Source organism: Pezoporus occidentalis, unplaced genomic scaffold, assembly GCF_034315485.1.
Source record: "Pezoporus occidentalis ecotype Australia unplaced genomic scaffold, CSIRO_AGI_Poc_V1 ctg204, whole genome shotgun sequence".
Taxonomy (NCBI): domain Eukaryota; kingdom Metazoa; phylum Chordata; class Aves; order Psittaciformes; family Psittacidae; genus Pezoporus; species Pezoporus occidentalis.
Genome location: NW_026913900.1, coordinates 685,112 through 704,249, shown reverse-complemented (window position 1 = coordinate 704,249; position 19,138 = coordinate 685,112). Strand labels below are relative to the sequence as shown.

The window sequence follows — 19,138 nt, the reverse complement described above, 5'->3', positions numbered from 1 at the left end:
GCAATAAGATTAATTTTTTTCCCCTCAAATTATTTCATCTCAACACTCAGGCCTGTGCTCTCCCTGCAGAGAATTAATGCATTGTCTGCATGGTCAGCTGTAAGTATGTCCAGCGTGACTGCATTAGATGAGACCTCAAAGTGGTTAGAAGCATACATGAGAGTATGAAGACTTTCAGGGTGCAGAGTAATTCCTTTTTTGTTTTAAATAAAGGTAGCAGTCCCCTACATTGAAACTTGCAAGGAGCTTACAGCCTTCATCAGGTTTAATACACCCATTTCCCACACTAGTAAATCTCAAACTTGTTGAGAACAAAGGAGGCCCTTACTTGGGCTTCAGGAGCAGAAACACTAAGTTTAAAAAGAAAAAAGGTGTTTTACTCGAATACTCAACAGAATGTGACCCAAGTGCCACAGTTCACATTAAGGCTGCAGGTAACAAGCCCAGTCTAGAGCCTGTATGAACAAAAGTTACTGATTAGGAGCAAGTTACCAAAGGTGGGGGCTGTCTGCAGAGCAGAAACCCACTCATCTCCAAGTCGGCACAGGCAGGAAATGATCTCTGGGTTTTACTTGCAAATGGAAACAGAACAAGACATTCTTGCAGCTCCCCCCACAGTAACTACCTCTGCTTGCTTTCCAGGATAGTAAACAATCTCGACTTCATTGCCTACAAGTTTGAAAACTATGGAAAGGAATTTATTAAGAAGCAGAAGATTAGCCCAGATGCCTACATTCAAGTAGCACTTCAGCTGGCATTTTACAGGTAAGTTAATACAACTCTTAGGAACAAGGCAACACAAGAGGAGATTCACAGTTTGTGGGTTTTTTGTTTTTTTTTTTTCCTCAGCACCCAAACAATTGCCTCCTGCATGGCAATGAGTTATCTTGCTTGTTGACTGTAGGTCAGACAAGAAAGAAATTGCCCTGAAATAGAGCAGTCCTTTCTTTCGCTCCTTTTTGCTCTCCTTGCTCTACCTTCCCATCCCTGTGTCCTACACATGCCATTCCGATCTGGCATAGAGAAGAGAGTGAGAGGATGTGGCAGGGAGTAGCTGCCAACCCTGCTACCCACAGCAGCAGAAGCAGCCAGGGAGTCCAAGTCTGTGGAGCAGAAACACACTTTTACCACTTTCTCCCACATAGTTTGGGAGGAACTGTGGCAGTAAACCACAGATCACCTCATATGCATCCCTTGCACAGCAGGGCAAAAAGCATTCAGAGGGAAAATCCTACAGCAGCGTATCAGGTCAGAGTTCCTACACAGGACAGTAACTAATGCTGCTTCTTTCTTCACAGGCATCCCAAAATTTTATAACGCACTCTAACTTCCAAGGTATTATTAAAGTTAAATGCTCCTTTCTACATAGTCACAACAGCTAACGCTCCAGGCTAGAGATCGGTTGCATGGTTTCCTGCAGAACAGCGTATTACACGAATAATTCTTTATCAAGTCAAAGCAAATCCTGAACTGATTTTTACGTACTCAAAACCAGAGATGCCCAACACATTTTGCGTATTCTATTAACATCTGTTAAACATCTGTTTTGTGTATTCCATTAACCAAACTCCAACAATGACCTGGTCCAAGGTTTTCATCTGACCCCAGCCAGGATATAAATCCCTTGTATGCAACAAAAACCTTAGGGTAAAAACCTAGGTTCTGAGACCTCTGCTTCAACTGGAAGACACAGTAGGTGTCCCGAAGTGAGGAATAGAAGCTATATACCTGGATGCAAATTAAACAACAGTCTTCACTCTCTGTTCTATTAGCTACGTAGGTTTTCATTCCAGCTCGTAGTCTCAAATAACACCCTTTTAGTTTTCTATTTTTCATTCACACACAGAGTACATTTTTTTTCTAGTTTTAAATAAAACATATTTCAAGCCCATAAATAAATGATTAATTACACTATTATTTCATGATGCAGTACAAATAAAACATTCCTTGAGATCTTTCAATAAATTTTAGTTTTACTAGCCTTGTTTTTACATAGCAGGTCATTTTTTACTGGCAATACATAACTAGAATGTATACAGCTGTATGCAGCTCTTCGTATTAGAAAGGAGTGAGCATCCATCTTTTTTAAGTTTCTTACAGAATTCTATCAACATTAAGATGAATACTATGCAAAGAATAAAACTGTGGCTTGGTACAATAAAACATACTCAGGCTGTATTTCTTTTAGTCTTTATGACTCCTTGAAAACAATTACTCTTTGTTTTTCTTACTTCATTCTCTCAGATGCCACAGGAGACTTGTCCCTACCTACGAAAGTGCTTCCATACGCAGATTTGACGAGGGCAGAGTCGACAATATTAGGTCTGCTACCTCAGAAGCATTTGTTTTTGTAAAAGCAATGACTGATGAGAAGACAACTCTATCGGTATGTTGATCTGGCTCCCTCTGCCTCCTTTGGCAAAACACTAAGAAAATAATGCATTCATGATCCACAGTCTCCCACTTTGCAACTGTTAACTGGGAACATAAAGGCAAAGGGCAAGCCTTACACGATTTGAGGTTTTGCGCAGACCAGCCACTAAGCAAAATATATATATTTCCTTATTTTTATTTAAGCATCCGAAAGACTCAGAGGCCCCCAAACATGACATTATAAGAAGAAGAAACAAATATCTGATTTTAGATTTAGTACTGTCTTCTGAATGATCCATCATCAGATCCAAATTTAGCTCCCTGGAGAGGCCTAGGCTGAGCATGATCAGTTCAGGATCATTATACTGCCACACCAGGGGAATTGCCCGGCAGGTCCCCTGCAGTAGATTGCTCTGCTGCAGATTGCAATGTGTGAAGTGATATAAATCACATGCTTTGATTTCAGGATTAGGTGTACATGTTCTGTCTGATCTTTCTGGCTGGCTGATCTTTTTGGGTTTAAAGTCAGTTTTTACCAAATAGTTTTATAGGATCCTCAAGGGGCCTGAACCTTCATGATGAAAAAAAGTCATCAAGCTAATGAAACAACTCTCCAGACTGCCCTGACTTCATCCTACAAAAAGAAAAACCAAGCTGCTTTTCTTTGAGGCACCACCATCTGTTCGCCAGAAGCATGAGAACTGTACTTAGTAGATGGGGATGCAAGAGGTACAGCTGAGACTATAGCTGCACAAACAGCTTTGTGCGCTGTCCCGCCTGCCATCCCCAGAGAGCCTCCTCCAACATCTCTCTGTGTGCCGCTTCCACCCACTGCACTTCGCTGCTGTACAGGGAATTTCCAGGTGGCTCTTTAGATGCAAAACACTGCCACAATGTGGATTATTTTGCACAGTAAGCCCACTCCAGTGGCAACAGCCCACATGGCTGTTCTTTAGAATCTGGCATAGCACTGCTCAAAGCATTGCTGGGCAATGAGTGAATTAAGTGCATATTAATGAAATACTGTAAATCAAGCTCTAATGTCCCAGAGGGTGAGGAAAATTTGCCCAGAGAAGTGCTCTGTTCCTTCACTGCTTCTTCAGTCTCCTTAAGGTTACCATGCCCAGAGCTTAGCTCATAATTAAACAAGACTCAAGTAAGTTCCATATTAAAATGATAACTCAAAGGAAACATGAAGTAATAATTCCACATGCTGAGTGGGTATTCCAAGGCAGTTTATGACCATACTATTGCACATAATAGTGACTACCATACAGCAGAGAAGAAACGGTTATTTGCTATCAGTGTCCTATCTGACTACATGATCTGTAATCAAATTTCCTTAGAAGCTTCTGTCATCTTTGCACACCTTCTCCTCCACACTTGGGTGCTCAGCCTACCCACAGCCCCAGTGCACACTGCTGCAGGCTGACTGTACTTCTAGGAGGAGCCAGCCTGCTCCTAGTACGTTGTTTTGGCAGGTCCTTCTTGTTCCCTCTAACAACCTCTTCCCACATTCCTTAGTCCAACACTTTCTGACTTCTGCAGCTCTACCAAAGCTTCTCACTGCTTTACCATGCAAATCTGAGATTATGCCAATGCTTCACAGCATCCTAAACTGTACGGCTTCATACAAGCAAACAGCACAATGCCACGTATGTCTCGAGTGAGCTCAATCTCAGCCCCAAAATCTTTACATTGAATGACTTGGCAGTACTGAACAGGGAGAATAATGGGTTCATTCCCTCTCCTCTAAGAAACCTGCAAACGTAATGCAAACCAATCCACTGTCAGCTTTCCTAGTTTATTGCCCACTGACAGATGCAAAAGACATTTAAACTGATCTATGATCATTCATTCTAACAAACTTTTAGAAACCTTTGCTTTGATGGGAACATCTTTGTCTTTCAGTTCAAACCTATATATATATTATTATCACAGACTGATTAGAAATGAAATTCACTTAACACAACCCTAATCCAATTCTTATTCTTTAGTCCTACAGATTGTGTCTGGATATGAAGGGGTTAAATCTGGTTTTCACACAAATAGATACATCACTTGGTTTCAGTAGCCTTGAACTCCCCAAAATACTGTTTGTTAGTAGCCATTAATCCAAATCAAATTAAAAACAGATTTCTATCTGATGCTAATAAAGATGATCTTCAAACGATAACTGGAACAGTCAAAGACTGATCAAATAGGACCGATTCTCTAGAAGGAGAAATAACTCATGTATTTGACACTTGCTGTAAAGGAAGCAGCAACTGACACTGCAGAGATTGCTTGAATAGCTGTAAATTAATCAGATTTAAAGACTGCATTTGGTAATTTAATCTGTATAAGGGAACTAAGGCCTAGCTCTATCCCTGTGAAAAAACATCAAACTCTGTACTTTGAAGGCCCCTGGTGGTGGCCTTGGATTGTTTTTGAAATGAGTTCTTTGTTCAAAAGATCATTCATCGTCCATAGGAGCTGAAGGTTCCCTGTTTATCTGGAGGCCCAGTCATTTCTGCCTGTTTCAGGGTCGCTCAAAGTTGCAGTGTCGGACTTGATGTACTGCAGGGCAGCACTTCCTAGGATCGTTCCCTTAATATAAAAGGCTGCCATTTGACAGGAGTCAAAATTTACTGGCTTGTTATCTGAAATGTGAGGCATCTGTGGGGGGTAGAGCAGCCTTGGAAAACTCTAGATGCCCTTTCACACCAGGGAGTAATTTTTGACTGGCTAGTAGAATATCAGTAATGGCTTTCATTAATATCGCTGTCATTGTCTAGATAAACTATTCTGGAGGAGACAGGCTGCCTGGGTGTTTTGAAAACACTGAATTACACTAGGCAATAATTTTCCCTACTTCAGAGTGATTCAATTAGTAATAACCTACACCTCCAAAATCCATGGAAGAAATCCACAAAAGGAACTGCAGGTCTTTCCTTGACTTCAGATCACCACCATCAAACCTGTTCAACCCTTGCACAACCAGGCACTGTTGCTGATCAGGATATTGAATCCCTATGGCTTTTTGTTTATAAAGAGTACTTACACCTGAGCCAGGAGCAAGGGACATTTGAGAGCACTTGCTGGGATGTGGCTCGTAAACTGATGTAAGATGCTATTTCATTGAGAGTTTATTCAATAATAAGGTATATATTCATTCCCCCAACAGGATTCTGAGAAGATGCAGAGATTCAAGGATGCAATTGCAGCTCAGACTAATTACACTATTCTGGTAAGTAAAACACTGCTTTGCCTGGATAAGGACTGGTTAGTTTTTTTCAAGAGTACAAAGATAGTGTCTTTAACTATTTAAGCAAGAGAAAATACGGACATCTCTAAATAGGAAAGTACCTGCTATGTCACACTTAGGAACATTTCTAATGGCCTGAATAGCATCCAAATAGCCATATGCAACTAACCTCACCTTAAAAAAGTACTTCCTGGAAAGCAAGATAACGAAGTTCTGCATTAGACATCAGTGGCAAGACCATCACTCTTGGGTACATGGGGAATATGCATCTGTGACACATTCATGATTTCTATCTGTGTCATAATTAGGAGTCCCAGACACAAATCAGGATTCCACAAAGCCTGGCGCTGTACAAATTAACAATTAAAGAATGGCCTCCATCTTAAAGAGCTTGCAATAAAAAATTATTAAAAGGACTTTTTTTATAACTATGGAAAGATTTGCAAGGGAGAACAGTATCCAGGTGAAATGAGCCTTTATTCTGTGCTCTGTGATCAACACGAAATGTTAGGCATGAAGATAACCAAGAAAATTAGCCACAGGGTATTCTAATGGGATAAGGCAAGTATACAGCCAAGAGACTTCTCAGGATGAGAAGCAAGCAAGGCTTAAAAGCAACCCACTTAATTGCTGTGTAACATGCATGAGAAATAAAACTCCAACAGCAAAACCCAGATCCCCAAAAATCAAAGGTATTTAGCCCCATAAGCTATAATGTTACAGATAAGCTCAAGATACCTGTAACATATCAGGAACTTTGGAGGTTTTTTTTCCACCCTAAAACTATTTATTAATTTTCTTACTTTTTTCTCCCCTAGAGGAGAGAAGTCCCTATCTGGGACCTGATCCTCAGATGGACTAGTATTGTGGAAAGTGTTTTCTGATATTCCAAAGTGATATTCCTAACAAATGTGGGAATGATTACAGCGAGTTCACTTTTAAGGATCTGAATGCAAAGCATTTGACACAGTCTCCCACAGCATCCTCACAGCTAAATTGAGGAAGTGTGGACTGGATGATCAGGTAGTGAGGTGGACTGCGAACTGGCTGAAGGAGAGAAGCCAGAGAGTTGTAGTCTATGGGGCTGAGTCTAGTTGGAGGCCTGTAACTAGTGGAGTGCCTCAAGGGTCAGTACTGGGACCGGTATTATTTAATATATTCATCAATGATTTAGATGAGGGAATTGAGTGTACTATCAGCAAGTTTGCTGATGACACTAAGCTGGGAGGAGTGGCTGACACGCCAGAAGGCTGTGCTGCCATCCAGCGAGACCTGGACAGGCTGGAGAGCTGGGCAGGGAATAACTTGATGAAATATAACAAGGGAAAGTGTAGAGTCCTGCATCTGGGCAGGAACAACCCCAGGTTCCAGTATAGGTTGGGAAACGACCTGTTAGAGAGCAGTGTAGGGGAGAGGGACCTGGGGGTCCTAGTGGACGACAGGATGACCATGAGCCAACACTGTGCCCTTGTGGCCAAGAAGGCCAATGGCATCCTGGGGTGTATTAGAAGGGCGGTGGTTAGTAGGTCGAGAGAGGTCCTCCTTCCCCTCTACTCTGCCCTGGTGAGACCCCACCTGGAATATTGTGTCCAGTTCTGGGCCCCTCAGTTCAAGAAGGACAGGGAGCTGCTGGAGAGAGTCCAGCACAGGGCAACGAAGATGATTAAGGGAGTGGAGCATCTCCCTTATGAGGAAAGACTGAGGGAGCTGGGTCTCTATAGTTTGGAGAAGAGGAGACTGAGGGGTGACCTTATTAGTGTATATAAATATATAAAGGGGGAGTGTCACGAGGATGGAGCCAGGCTCTACTCAGTGGCAAACAATGATAGGACAAGGGGTAATGGGTACAAACTGGAACACAAGAGGTTCCACTTAAACTTGAGAAGAAACTTCTTCTCAGTGAAGGTGACAGAACACTGGAACAGGCTGCCCAGGGAGGTTGTGGAGTCTCCTTCACTGGAGACATTCAAAACCCGCCTGGACACATTCCTGTGTAACATTATCTAGGTGTTCCTGCTCCGGCAGGGGGATTGGACTAGATGATCTTTCAAGGTCCCTTCCAATCTCTAGCATACTGTGATACTGTAATGTAGTGTCTAATAAAGGAAGAGATGACCTCCAGTGAAGAAATAAGTTTAGTATCAAACACAACCCACTTTCTCTTGATTAAAAATGAGACCATTCAGCTTTGGTAATGCTCAGCATCCCACTGTGCCAAGACAAAGCACAGATTTCCTCCACAAACGACTTAGCCAAACCACTTATGAAATTAGTAAATGATAATAACCAGTTATGTTACGTGAGTTTGCTACCTACGGATTTCCCTCAGACCATTGCTTTCATAAACCCACATTGCTGATTACTGTTTGAATATTCATAATATTCAAGAAGTCATTCACTTCCAGAGGTGGTTTCAAAGGTATACTCAGAGCATGGTGAGGTGAAGTGTTCCTTTCAGGCAGCATTTATTCCTTCGATTGTGAAACAAAAGAAGCAGGGAGGGCAGGAGAGAAAACAAACCAGTTTTGTGTTTCAAGCCTTGTGCTGGGAGCCCACCTCTTAGGAGCTGAGACTCCACATGATCCATAAAGCAGAGGCAAGTCTGACTTCAGGGCAGCTATCTTACCCAAACTATCTCAGGGTAACCTCACAACACAACATAGTTGTATGTCTACTAGGGCACAAGCAATGAAGTTTATGCACAAAATCTTTTTTAAATAAAAAATTTCCATAAAATCCCCCCTCCACATTATTTCAGTTCCAGAAACTTATAAAATCCAGCCTCCAGTGCAGCCCATGGGCAGGATATTAGAATCGCCACTGGAAAATTAATTTATCTTTAAATTTAAAAAGCCCTCCAGGTATTTCTATTCACCAAGCTCCCCCTTTTTTCTCCAAAGAGTATAATGCAATTGTCGTGCCTTTAAACTATGGGCAAGACTTACATGGTCTGACTAAATCATGTGTAACAGACTGAAATGTAATAGATCCGAAGAAAAACAAAAAGAATCTACTTTGTAAAACAAAAAGCAATGTAATGATTTTATTTCCCCTCGTTAGGGCTCACTAGTAGCATTGCTATCTTAAATGTGGAGCTCTCAAATTCAATTTAGCACACTTTTTTCCTAAGCGTTGACTCACAGTTTATTTCGTTAGCCTGTCTCGGGCTCTCTTCAGACATGACAGTGATCTATGTTGCAAAAATGTCATTGCTAACAGCCTTATAAATCTTGTGTGATGGCAAAATATTTCCTTTGATTATCAAGTCAGTTTCCCTCTATGGGAAAAACAACATAAACACTGCCCTGATGTCCAATACTTTTTTGCAAGCATCCTTGCTTCATCTGGCTGATGAACAAATAGCCCATTTACCAGTGGGTGCCTACTCCTTAATAAGCCAAACAAGATTATGCAATCCCAGCCCCCTGCAACAAGCACTTATTAGTGGTTAGAATGATTCTCCTCTTAAGAGAAGAAGCAAACTTGTGCATTTCTTTTCTTTTTTAATCCTCCCCTTAAGAGGAAAACCAAGCCTATGCTCTTTTTCAAATCCTGCCTTCTCTCAGGTTGCTTATTTCCCTTGTTACGAGGGGCCTGTGCCACAAAGATACCAATTCTGCTCTCAGTGTAGTGCAATGTCCCTTGTTCAACATTCCCTTCCTACGTGACTTCAGCCTGTTACCAGGCATGAGCTCAATCCTCATAATCAATGCCCTCACCAGCGTAGAATAAACCCAGACTGAACGATTTTAAATGCGTGTTTTAATCTCAGGCAATTCCTGACTGGTTGGAACAAATTTTGATCTGGTTTCCTAAAGAAACAAAACTCTGTAACTATCATGCCTGCCCATCTCCCACTATGGACTTTTGATCTTATTAGCCATCTTCAGTGACATTTGCTAGCAGGGAAAGATCTTAAGCTAAAAAATTCCTTAAGTCTACAGCATTAGGTGGGTGGATAGAGCAGAGAGACCCAAGCACAGCAGGCTGATGGCAGAAAGACTGGGCTGCAGGCTGGGCAGTAGTTCTTGTGAGCTGGCTAGCTGGCTACCAGTGTTCTCTTGCTGCTAACATTCGGCCACTGCACATGCTGCCAACCACCTCACCTGTAGCCGTGAAGCAGGAGATGAAATCTGGGACATTCTGGAGCAGGGCTTGGGGGCAAGCATGTCTGGTTCTGTGCTGGGGATGATGGTGAGTAGACACATGGGCAAGCACAGGATAGCAAGTAGACTCCTGCTAAATCTGTTGCAGACATCTACCAGGTCTTTAGTTCTAAATTCTATGGAATGACACCTGGCTTTACCTGCCAGAGTGAAACGCAAGCAGCAAGGCAATAAAAGAGTAGTTTTTTCTAATTTGGAGGTGTTTTAGAGCCTATCTTGAAACATAATCCAAGCGATGCACAGGAAATTCCAAAACACACTTAGAGATATCTGGCGTCCCATATGCTCCCCTCAGCAGCTTTGGAAACCCAGCCCGTGATATTCAGCTCTGATTGAAGATGAAAGCCCAGGACACCAGATGACATCAGCACATAATACATCTCAAGACCATGTCCTTCTTAATTGTTAACATCTTCAGAATTTATAGATACTGATCACCACAGCAAAGTACATACCTCAGAGTAACCTCTGAACATCCCAGGCATTACATCACTCAAACCAAGTTCATTAACTCTGACCAGAAATCAAGGCAGTAACAGACAAGAAAATATCTCCACACCCAGTTAAATGCTGGTGTCTGATCACGTTGTACACAGGCTATTACTGGAATGGCAATAGACAATCATCTGCTGGGGCTCAGAGAGGTGGCACGGGAGCACTTCAAGGAACTGCCAGAGATATTTACGGATGAGACATATTTGACAAGCAATCGATTCATCCTCTCAACCAGCCAGGTGAGTTTCTTCTGTTCACTGGTCTTGCTAAGTAAAGGTTAATTTGTTTGTGTTCTGCCAGACCCTGTAGTTCACAGTGAGCACAATGTAAAACCCAACCAACCAACCAAAAAACCTAGTGCCACCAAGAGCCATCAAGAAGTCCACAAAATCCTCCAGATTTTTAAGCCAATTTTGGTTCATGCCACAAAATCTGCACAGTAAATACTGACTAAAGTTATCGCTTCCTTTGTGACATCCCAAAGCCCTTCCCAGAAATTCTGAAAATGCACACAAAAAAACTCAGTAAAATTTGCATGAGGGGTCAGTGTTTCCTCCCCTTCCAAACTACGCATCTTCCCGTTCCCTTTCTTCTCCCCCTTCCCCAAAGGTGACAGCTCTATCCAGAATTCTGTACTCCAGGAGAAGTACAGCAACACGCCAGACAGGCTGCCACTCTGAGAAACATAAACCAGCAACCAGGAGAAGACTTTATCCTTAAAAGTAACTGTGTTTGAAATCTTTGAGAGCCTTCAGTTATTCAGTGTAAGACTGCAACACGGACAGGCGTGCATCTTGGCTTTACAGGCATTTTAGACATGTGGATTTGCAGTTATTTGCAACTATACTAAGATATGTTGACTCTAAGAGTCAACATTTATACACTTAATGTTCTGAATAATGAAACATCCTTACAGCATACAGCCTAAGAATAAAATGCTAAAAATTAAATGTTTCATTGCACATAGTAGTAGCAGTCCTAATGAAAGAAAAAATCTATGTAGGAATTAATTTACTGAAACACTAACCCAACTGCACAGATTAGAACTATTCAACAAAAGAGACTTATAATATCACACTACAGCATAAAGCCTTAATAAGTAATTTGATCTTGCCATAATGTTTGTAGGCTTTCAGACATGAGTGAATATAACCAACATACTACTACATAAATTCTCCAAGAAACTATCCATGAGCAAAGAGTGCTTCTGAATGGCTTTATGGCCTTGGGCTGTTGCACAGCAAATTTATCTGACAGTTCTATGGCTCTATTAGCAGGACTAATGGCTTGTTCTACAACATTAAAAAGCCAAATGTTATTTGTGAAGGCCCATGTACACAAAGACGGAAACATATAGATTTCTGAAACATCTTTCATTTTCTGCAGGAGAAAGTGTTTCTCTCCTGTATTATACCATGATTAAATTGAGATGTAATAGAAAAGTAGCACCAAGATGCATTAAAACATGTTTTTATACAGCACCAAAATTATAAATTATCATTAAAAATGGACAATATTAATTTCTATAATTACAGTTTTCACACTACAAGTATAACATAACCATAAGATCCTTAAGAAATTAAAAACCTCAGAGAAGTTTTATGTATTGTAATTTTGTATATCAGAATTTCATACAGCCTTAAAAATTCCCTATCAGTAGAAAAGCTTATAGCTGTTACAGATCTATATAAAGTGAGCAAATAAATACACCATATTCACTTTAAATTATACCAGTTTTCAAACTGTGGCAAACACAGCAACCAAATTCTATAGTGAGATCAGCCTTTACCTTCCAAGTGTCAGTTTCTAGTCTGGACTTCTGAAGGCAGTGATATTCCACAGGGGGAACTCACCACATTTCTAGGACTTGTAGCATTTGTTTATCTTTTTCCTCATTGCTAACCAGACGATTTCAGTTGCCCTGATTAATTAGAGATCACTCCTTACCTTCTCCCTGCAACCAGGTCCCAACTACTATGGAAATGTTCTGCTGCTATGGGCCTGTGGTACCCAATGGTTATGGGGCATGTTATAACCCTCAGCCAGAGCATATATTATTCTGCATCTCAAGCTTTAAAGACTGTAAAGAAACCTCCTCAGACATGTTTGCAAAAGCTGTGGAAGAAAGTCTCCTAGAAGTGAGAGATCTGTGCAACAAATGCAGTTCTACTGTGGCAAAGCCACTTGCTAAACAAGAAGCAGCCACACAGCTGCAGAGCGACCGCAAGCTCTAAAAGGCTGTGTGAAATATTCTCCTGAATCCACCTGATGAAGAAGCAATGACACAGTCGTTCAAAGGCAAGATAGTACTAGTAATACCTTAGTGTAGAACCAAAATGTCATTTGTTTTACATTGTTGCCAGCATTTAAAACACTGCATGTACTAAATCTAACATTTCTCGCTTGAAACCTCATCAGCCAAAAAGGCTTGGTCTCACCGGTTGAAATGAAGGAGGAAGTAATACAAGTATGTGTTGTACTACCACTTCTAACCATAATTAACTTCGGCCATTTTATCACCTAAAGAATTGAGTAAGTTTGTGTATGACATAAATTAAACAGTAAGGCACACCAATTAATTAATATTCCCTGCAAGTAGTTCTAAAATACGCACATCTATTCCTGCAAGATTTGCATGTAGAGGAACAAAAATATGAAGACATTTCCCCTATTGGGAATGTTGAAATAAACACTGTAAATAATAGGCTGATGCCATTAAATCTTGAAAATTTGCATGAAAAGTATTTAATTCCACCATTCTATTTACTACATAAGGAAAACAGATTATTTTTGAGAGTGGCCACTGTGTATTTCCACAAACAGATTTCCACTTGTGTTTGCATGCTCCCCCAATATAGAAATGCTGCAGAAATAGTTTAGCCTTTATTCTGGTGTGCACTGGCCTCAAGAACAGTACTATTCTGAAAGCAGCATATCGGAGAGAAGATCCATCACAGAGAGCTAAGGGAATTTTGTCTGTAATGAATTGACTTAATTATTTCATTCTATCAGTGAGCAAAATCCAGTCTGACAGAGAGGCAAAGCACAAAGCGTAAGTGCAATTCAATCCTACTCTAGACCTTTTTTGTTTGCACAGGAATGAATTTAGTCACTGTGACTAGCAGGAATGTGCATGCAACCAAACAAAATCAAAGAGCAATAAATAACTAGAATGAAGAGCAAACTTGCAATATAAGGAAGTCTCCAAGATAGTGCTATAAGTACCAGTTTAAGAGTACCGGTACTCATATCAGCTTTGCATCAACCCATTTGGGAGGGATTTATATTTTATATTTTTAAAAGTAGATGTAGGGTACCATATTCTGCAATATACAGTAAATTCAATCAGGAAAATAATATAGCATCTGGTAATTCCCATATTCTGCTAGTGTTATCCTGAGGGTTTTCTCATTATCTCTTTCATTCCCTACAAATCCTTCAAAGGACTGATAGTTTCAGGCACTTTCGAGCTGAAATATGTTGCCTTGCTTAGAGGTGTTCAGTCGTCACTGTTAGAACACAACTTACTGTCTAAAAGAGCATGCACTAACTCCAGTGAGTATCCTTTGCTAGGCAAGCTGGAGCACGCTTGGAAGCCTGGCCAGGGACTGCTTACCTGCCTGTGGAGAAGTGGAGATGTTTCTTCTTCCTTTGTAGACTGAACAATCACATGCTTAAGCACCCCCAAGCTTAAGAGCAGGAGAATACAATACAATAAACTTGAAGGGCAGATATGTTTCTGTTCAAGAATTCTAGATACAGATTCAATAGATCATATACATCCATGCTTATTTTACTGCCTCTTTGGCATTGCATACATTATGCAGTCTGCAGATAAAGGCTATCCACAACCCCATATAGGAAAGCACAGTGGGCCTGATAATCAGTTGGAGCTCAATCAAAAATCAGCTCTGTTGGAGCAAATCAACTATGATGAGTTACAGTGACGGAAAGCTGGGCTCATTTTTTTAAGTTAAGGCATTCACTTAAAAATATGTATGTTTTATTACTCCATGAACTGTGGTTCAAACCAAAGATGAAATCTATTTTTAGATTGTGTAAATAATATTCTGGCTTAAAAGCTGTCCCAAAGTGAAAAACAAATGGTTAAAAAAGCAAGAACACAGACTGTTAGTCCAACCGAGTGTTCACTTAATGAATACACTGTTCAAAACATGACTTTAAATTGTTCCTATACTATAATTATGAAAATTACTTTGAAACACTCCCAGTAATTTTGCTTTGTTCCATGTCACATCACTACAAATGCATTCTGCATTTTTAACATAAATGTAACACTACAATTTTTTCATAGAATTGTATGTCTAAAATTATAACCATATAAGGACATAAAAATGCTGTGAATAGTTGATTATTAATTTGCCTCTAATGAAACACATAATTTTATTTTGCATTCTTAGTTCCATGGGTACTGATACTTATTTGCAAATATTACCTGTGTTTTCGTTTTACTTTTTTGGCTGGAATTACAACAGCAGCTCAGGCACTGTACTCACCACACAGCCACTGAGAATTCAGGCAGACACTACGACCACACCAGTTTATCATTAAACGTCCCTTCCTTGTCTACAGCTGCCATAACGGGTGTTTTGGATCCTCCAGCACTGGAAACTGATAATGGAAAATACCAACACTGTATTTTTACTTGAGGAAGAAATGAATGACCACTCATACTTCTTATTTATTTAGCTAACAACCATTCCCTACTTGTATCTCAGATACTTAGTGATCTGCTTTTAGTATTCAGCTCGAGTACCTGAATGAGCAGCTTCACTGAACTCAGTCCCTGCAGAGGAAGGCATTTGTGTACCTCAGCTAGTACGCATTAAAAGTAGTATCTGCAAAGTGCCAGACTTTGTTCAAGAGACTTCAGACTCAGTTCAGGTATGTTTAAATTGGAGGGTCCTGGTTAAATTCATGGCCCAGGGCATTATAAATTTTTGTGTTTGCCAGCAGGAGCTTCATAAGGGACTATGCTGCTTCCCAGTTAACAGAAGCCTCTACAGAATCCATGTGGTATGGTCCCATTTCAGGAAACAGGCACTTTTCTTAGGTTCTTATTTTAAAATATGTGTATTATACAACTTAAGTTCTCTCCTGAAAAATACACAGTCTATGCACATGCATTTATGGAAATCAAATGTGAGGATTTTAAAATGTTTCCAAACAGAAGATTATAGAATAGATTGTTCATCATGAAAAGGGAGAAAATGTTCATCAATGAGCTAAGTGTACTTTCATTAATATAAGAAGCTGTGGTTGCCCCATCCTTGGCAGTGTTCAAGACCAGGTTGGACGGGGTTTTGTGCAACCTGGTCTAGTTAAAGGTGTCCCTGCTCATGAAAGGGGGTTGGAACTGGATGATCTTTAAGGTCCCTTCCAACCTAAACCATCTGAGGTTTCTATGAAGTGGCAATGATTTAGTGAGACCTCTCAGTGGGACTGGGAACATACAAACCCTGCACAAGCGACTTTTTAAGAAGGTAATCGTTTCACTCTCTCTGTAGGGGTACACCCATGTACACACAGGAGTGGGATGTAGAAACTAAAAAGCCAGTATTTGTGAATATTTATATTAACAGTAAACAAAAGCAAAAGGAACTTGACTTCAAAGTGGTGGTGTTTCAGGGGTGGGACCCTGATCTCAACCCCCTGAGCGCTCCTGTGCCATCCATAGCTGAGCAAGACGTGGTTGTGACTTACAGCTGAACTTCTGATGTATGGGTTGCAAAGACAAAAATATTTTAGTGATACTTTTATTTTTATACAATAGTATAGATTTATGACAAATGTAAATGTGTATTTATAGCACACTGTTTCTGTTACGTTTTGTGCTCTACTGAGATATATTTATCTGTCTATATTAATATATGCGACCTGAAGCGTACGCTGGTGACACAAATTCAGCTTATGTAAAGACGTTCCACACCGCCAATAAAAACGACCAGAGCGAAGACCCTGTTGCCTTTTTGTGTCAGGCAGCCCCTGCCCCACAAGCTCCTTGACCCCACCATGCCGCACGGGAGCCCCTGGGCCTCTCAAGGGAGGGACGTCAGGAAAGCACTGGTAATGGCCACTAATGGGCAGTACTGCAGGATGTCAGCACAGCATGGCTCACAGCCTGTGAAGGGAGGCTCTACCAGTCACATTATGTGCATGACAAAGGAAAGAGCTGGTTCTTCAACATGCCTCAGAAAGAACAAACACTTCCATCTTTCACATTTGCTAAAGTAAGCTTGTATTACAGTGTGTATATATTTTTCTTCTGCAGTTACACAAACCTCATTATAAAAAGTTTGAAATAAACTTGTAAACCAAAGGTGAAAATGTTTAAGCTCAAATTCAGCTATAAAGCAAAGTACTTGGGAGTACAAAGTAACTTTTGTTGCTTACAGCTCAGCCTGAATGCCCAGCCATCAGCCTAAGGCAGGCAGCAGGTACCTCGACTCAGGGGCAGCTGAACTGCTTTGGAGTGGGGTCACCCCAACTGCTCTCTCTTCCAGCCCGACTCTTTCCATTGGGCACTAACCGGGCTGTGCAGCTCAAAGCATTGCCCCAGGGCTTGAAAGCGCCTCCTCACAGGTCTGGCAGAGGAGCAGTGCCTCAGAGTATTGCAGGGTTAGCTAGCGCCATGCAAGTTCACCCATCCACACCTAAAGCTGCAGCGACACATCACCCACAGAAGAAGGTGCAGCTAATTTTTTCTGATTTGCCATGAATTAAGGATTGGTGCAGTCTATTTTCTGTTTATTAGGGAATGAGCGACAGGTTTCCTCTGTTGTAATGCTTTCCAACTACAAGAGGATACACATAATAAAAATTTCTGCCTAACAAAATGAATCTAAGATTGCAAGGTAAATCAAATTGTATGCATGCATGTGTGACATAAAGTATTCACATAAATAACATTTTGTGATTATAAAGGCTTTAGATCACATTTTAGATGTGTCCAATAAGAGAAAGGTAAACCCAGTATCAGAAAAAACTCTATTTGCTTGACACCAGAAACTTACAAAGAGCAGGAGTTAATGCAATATCTATGCTACTGGCAACTCATTTAGATTCTCTTACTGGGGTTGCTAGGTCTTTGCAATGTACCCGACATGGGCCAAGAGAGTCCAGGCCTCAACCTAGAGAAACTAGTAGATTTTGGGAGTTTTTTAATTTAGAGTTGACAACACAGTGATGTCATCTCTCTCACCCATTTTATAAATGTGAATTAATTGTCAGAGATTGCCACTGAAGTCTGCTAGGAAGCAGTGAAAGCCACCTTCTGAGGATGACAGAACAGCAGCAGAAGCTGACGGCATGCTGCTTTATGAACCAGACTCCTTTTTCAGCCACTTTCTGTAGTTTGGCAATAAATAGAATTAAAATGCTGCAAAGAGCTGTCACAGACAGACACAATCAGGTTAAATTTGAGGACCACCAACTCCTGCAAATCATACAGCTACAGCGGAACCGGAACAGAGGAACTGCTACTTCTACCTGCCAAAATAGCTGATGTGGGTTGGTCAGTACGTGGTCTCAGGCTTAACACGTCATAGCTGATAAAAACTTGGAAAGGTGAGGTCCCGACTGTCAACTATACAGGAAATCTGCTTCTGCCTTGTAAAACAAGTCAACAGAATAAGATGAGTTAAAAAATATGTACATCTTTGGGGGCCCAGGCAGAACCATGTCGCATTTCTGTGTTGCTGGAATTGCATTACCAGCCAGTTCTCTTATTTCCCCAGTTCTGACTAATTTACAACAACCCTATACAGTGCACCATAATAAACCCAAAAAGCACATAATTTATCTAAACAAATACGTGGGTTAAGAGAGAATTTTGTCCCTTCTGGTTTGATTCTCAGCTTCACAAAATCTCAAGTCTTTAATGTCCTGAGGAATTACTCTTTCAGTAGAAGCAAAATGAATTATGCGTCAATGAACAATTGGGTTATCAAGGTTGTTCACTTAATGTTCCAGCTGTTCCATAGCACCATCTTAACATTTATTGGAGATTTCTTTTGAATTTAGCCTTATTCCATGGTACTTACAAATAAATACATTGCATTTCTTATGGCTGCTGTGCCAGTCAATAGCAAATACAAGTACATAATGAATTTCTTGCCTTTTACTGCTAGAATGAGAAATGACAGAGGGTGGAGGCTCCATTCAAAGGAGATACATTAATGTAATAATAGTGAAGCCAAAGATCAAAGCTGATAGGACTTGTGGGGAATTTTGTACAGCACCTAACTACATTAACACTGGTTTTCACTCTTTGCCCTCCTAAGTGCTAAAGCTTAGAGGAAATTCAGAGGAAATGAAGCAAATGCAGTACTGGCCACTGCTTTGCCCTTTTCCACCTGTTCTGCAAGCAGATGAACATCAGTTTATTCTGAAAGAGATACCAGACTGGAACACTGCAGTGCTGGTGGTCAACACAAGACTGTATTTCACTGCAGCATTAATGATCTGGATTTTGGAGAGTAGAGAGTTTCATTCGTTGCAGTCTCTTACTCAAAGCACTTACATTCTGAAATGAATGCTTACTAGACATAAACAGCCAGCTTCTGTCAACATTAACACTTTAAAGCTCTGCACGTCTTTATGTTGGAGGCAATTTGAAGGGCATAGTCAGGAAGAGAGGATGGTTTGGGAGTTAAGGCCATGCTTGGGAGAGCACCTTTTGGGGCCTTCCCATATATACCAGCACACAGTCACAAGAAAACCTTCTAGGTTTTAGTCTGCAGGGATATTATCTTTTTGCTTTCAAAATAGTTCATGCTTTATTTTGCTTGGGCCTTAGTTTCTTTGGGTTTTTTGTCTTCCCTCTTTTCCTCCCCAG

The 19,138-nt window shown here is 40.7% G+C and overlaps 1 protein-coding gene across 1 annotated transcript in view; it reads left to right on the top strand.

The window, feature by feature from the left end:
- Positions 1-14,095, top strand: part of CHAT (choline O-acetyltransferase) — a 34,405-nt gene extending 20,310 nt beyond the window's left edge. The window contains exons 11-15 of the mRNA XM_062618840.1: positions 643-765; positions 2,245-2,386; positions 5,540-5,602; positions 10,383-10,520; positions 12,246-14,095. Of these exons, the coding sequence (XP_062474824.1) occupies positions 643-765; positions 2,245-2,386; positions 5,540-5,602; positions 10,383-10,520; positions 12,246-12,515 (736 nt within the window). The 3' untranslated portion in view covers positions 12,516-14,095. The remainder of the gene's footprint in view (positions 1-642; positions 766-2,244; positions 2,387-5,539; positions 5,603-10,382; positions 10,521-12,245) is intronic.
- Positions 14,096-19,138: the final 5,043 nt, after the last annotated feature.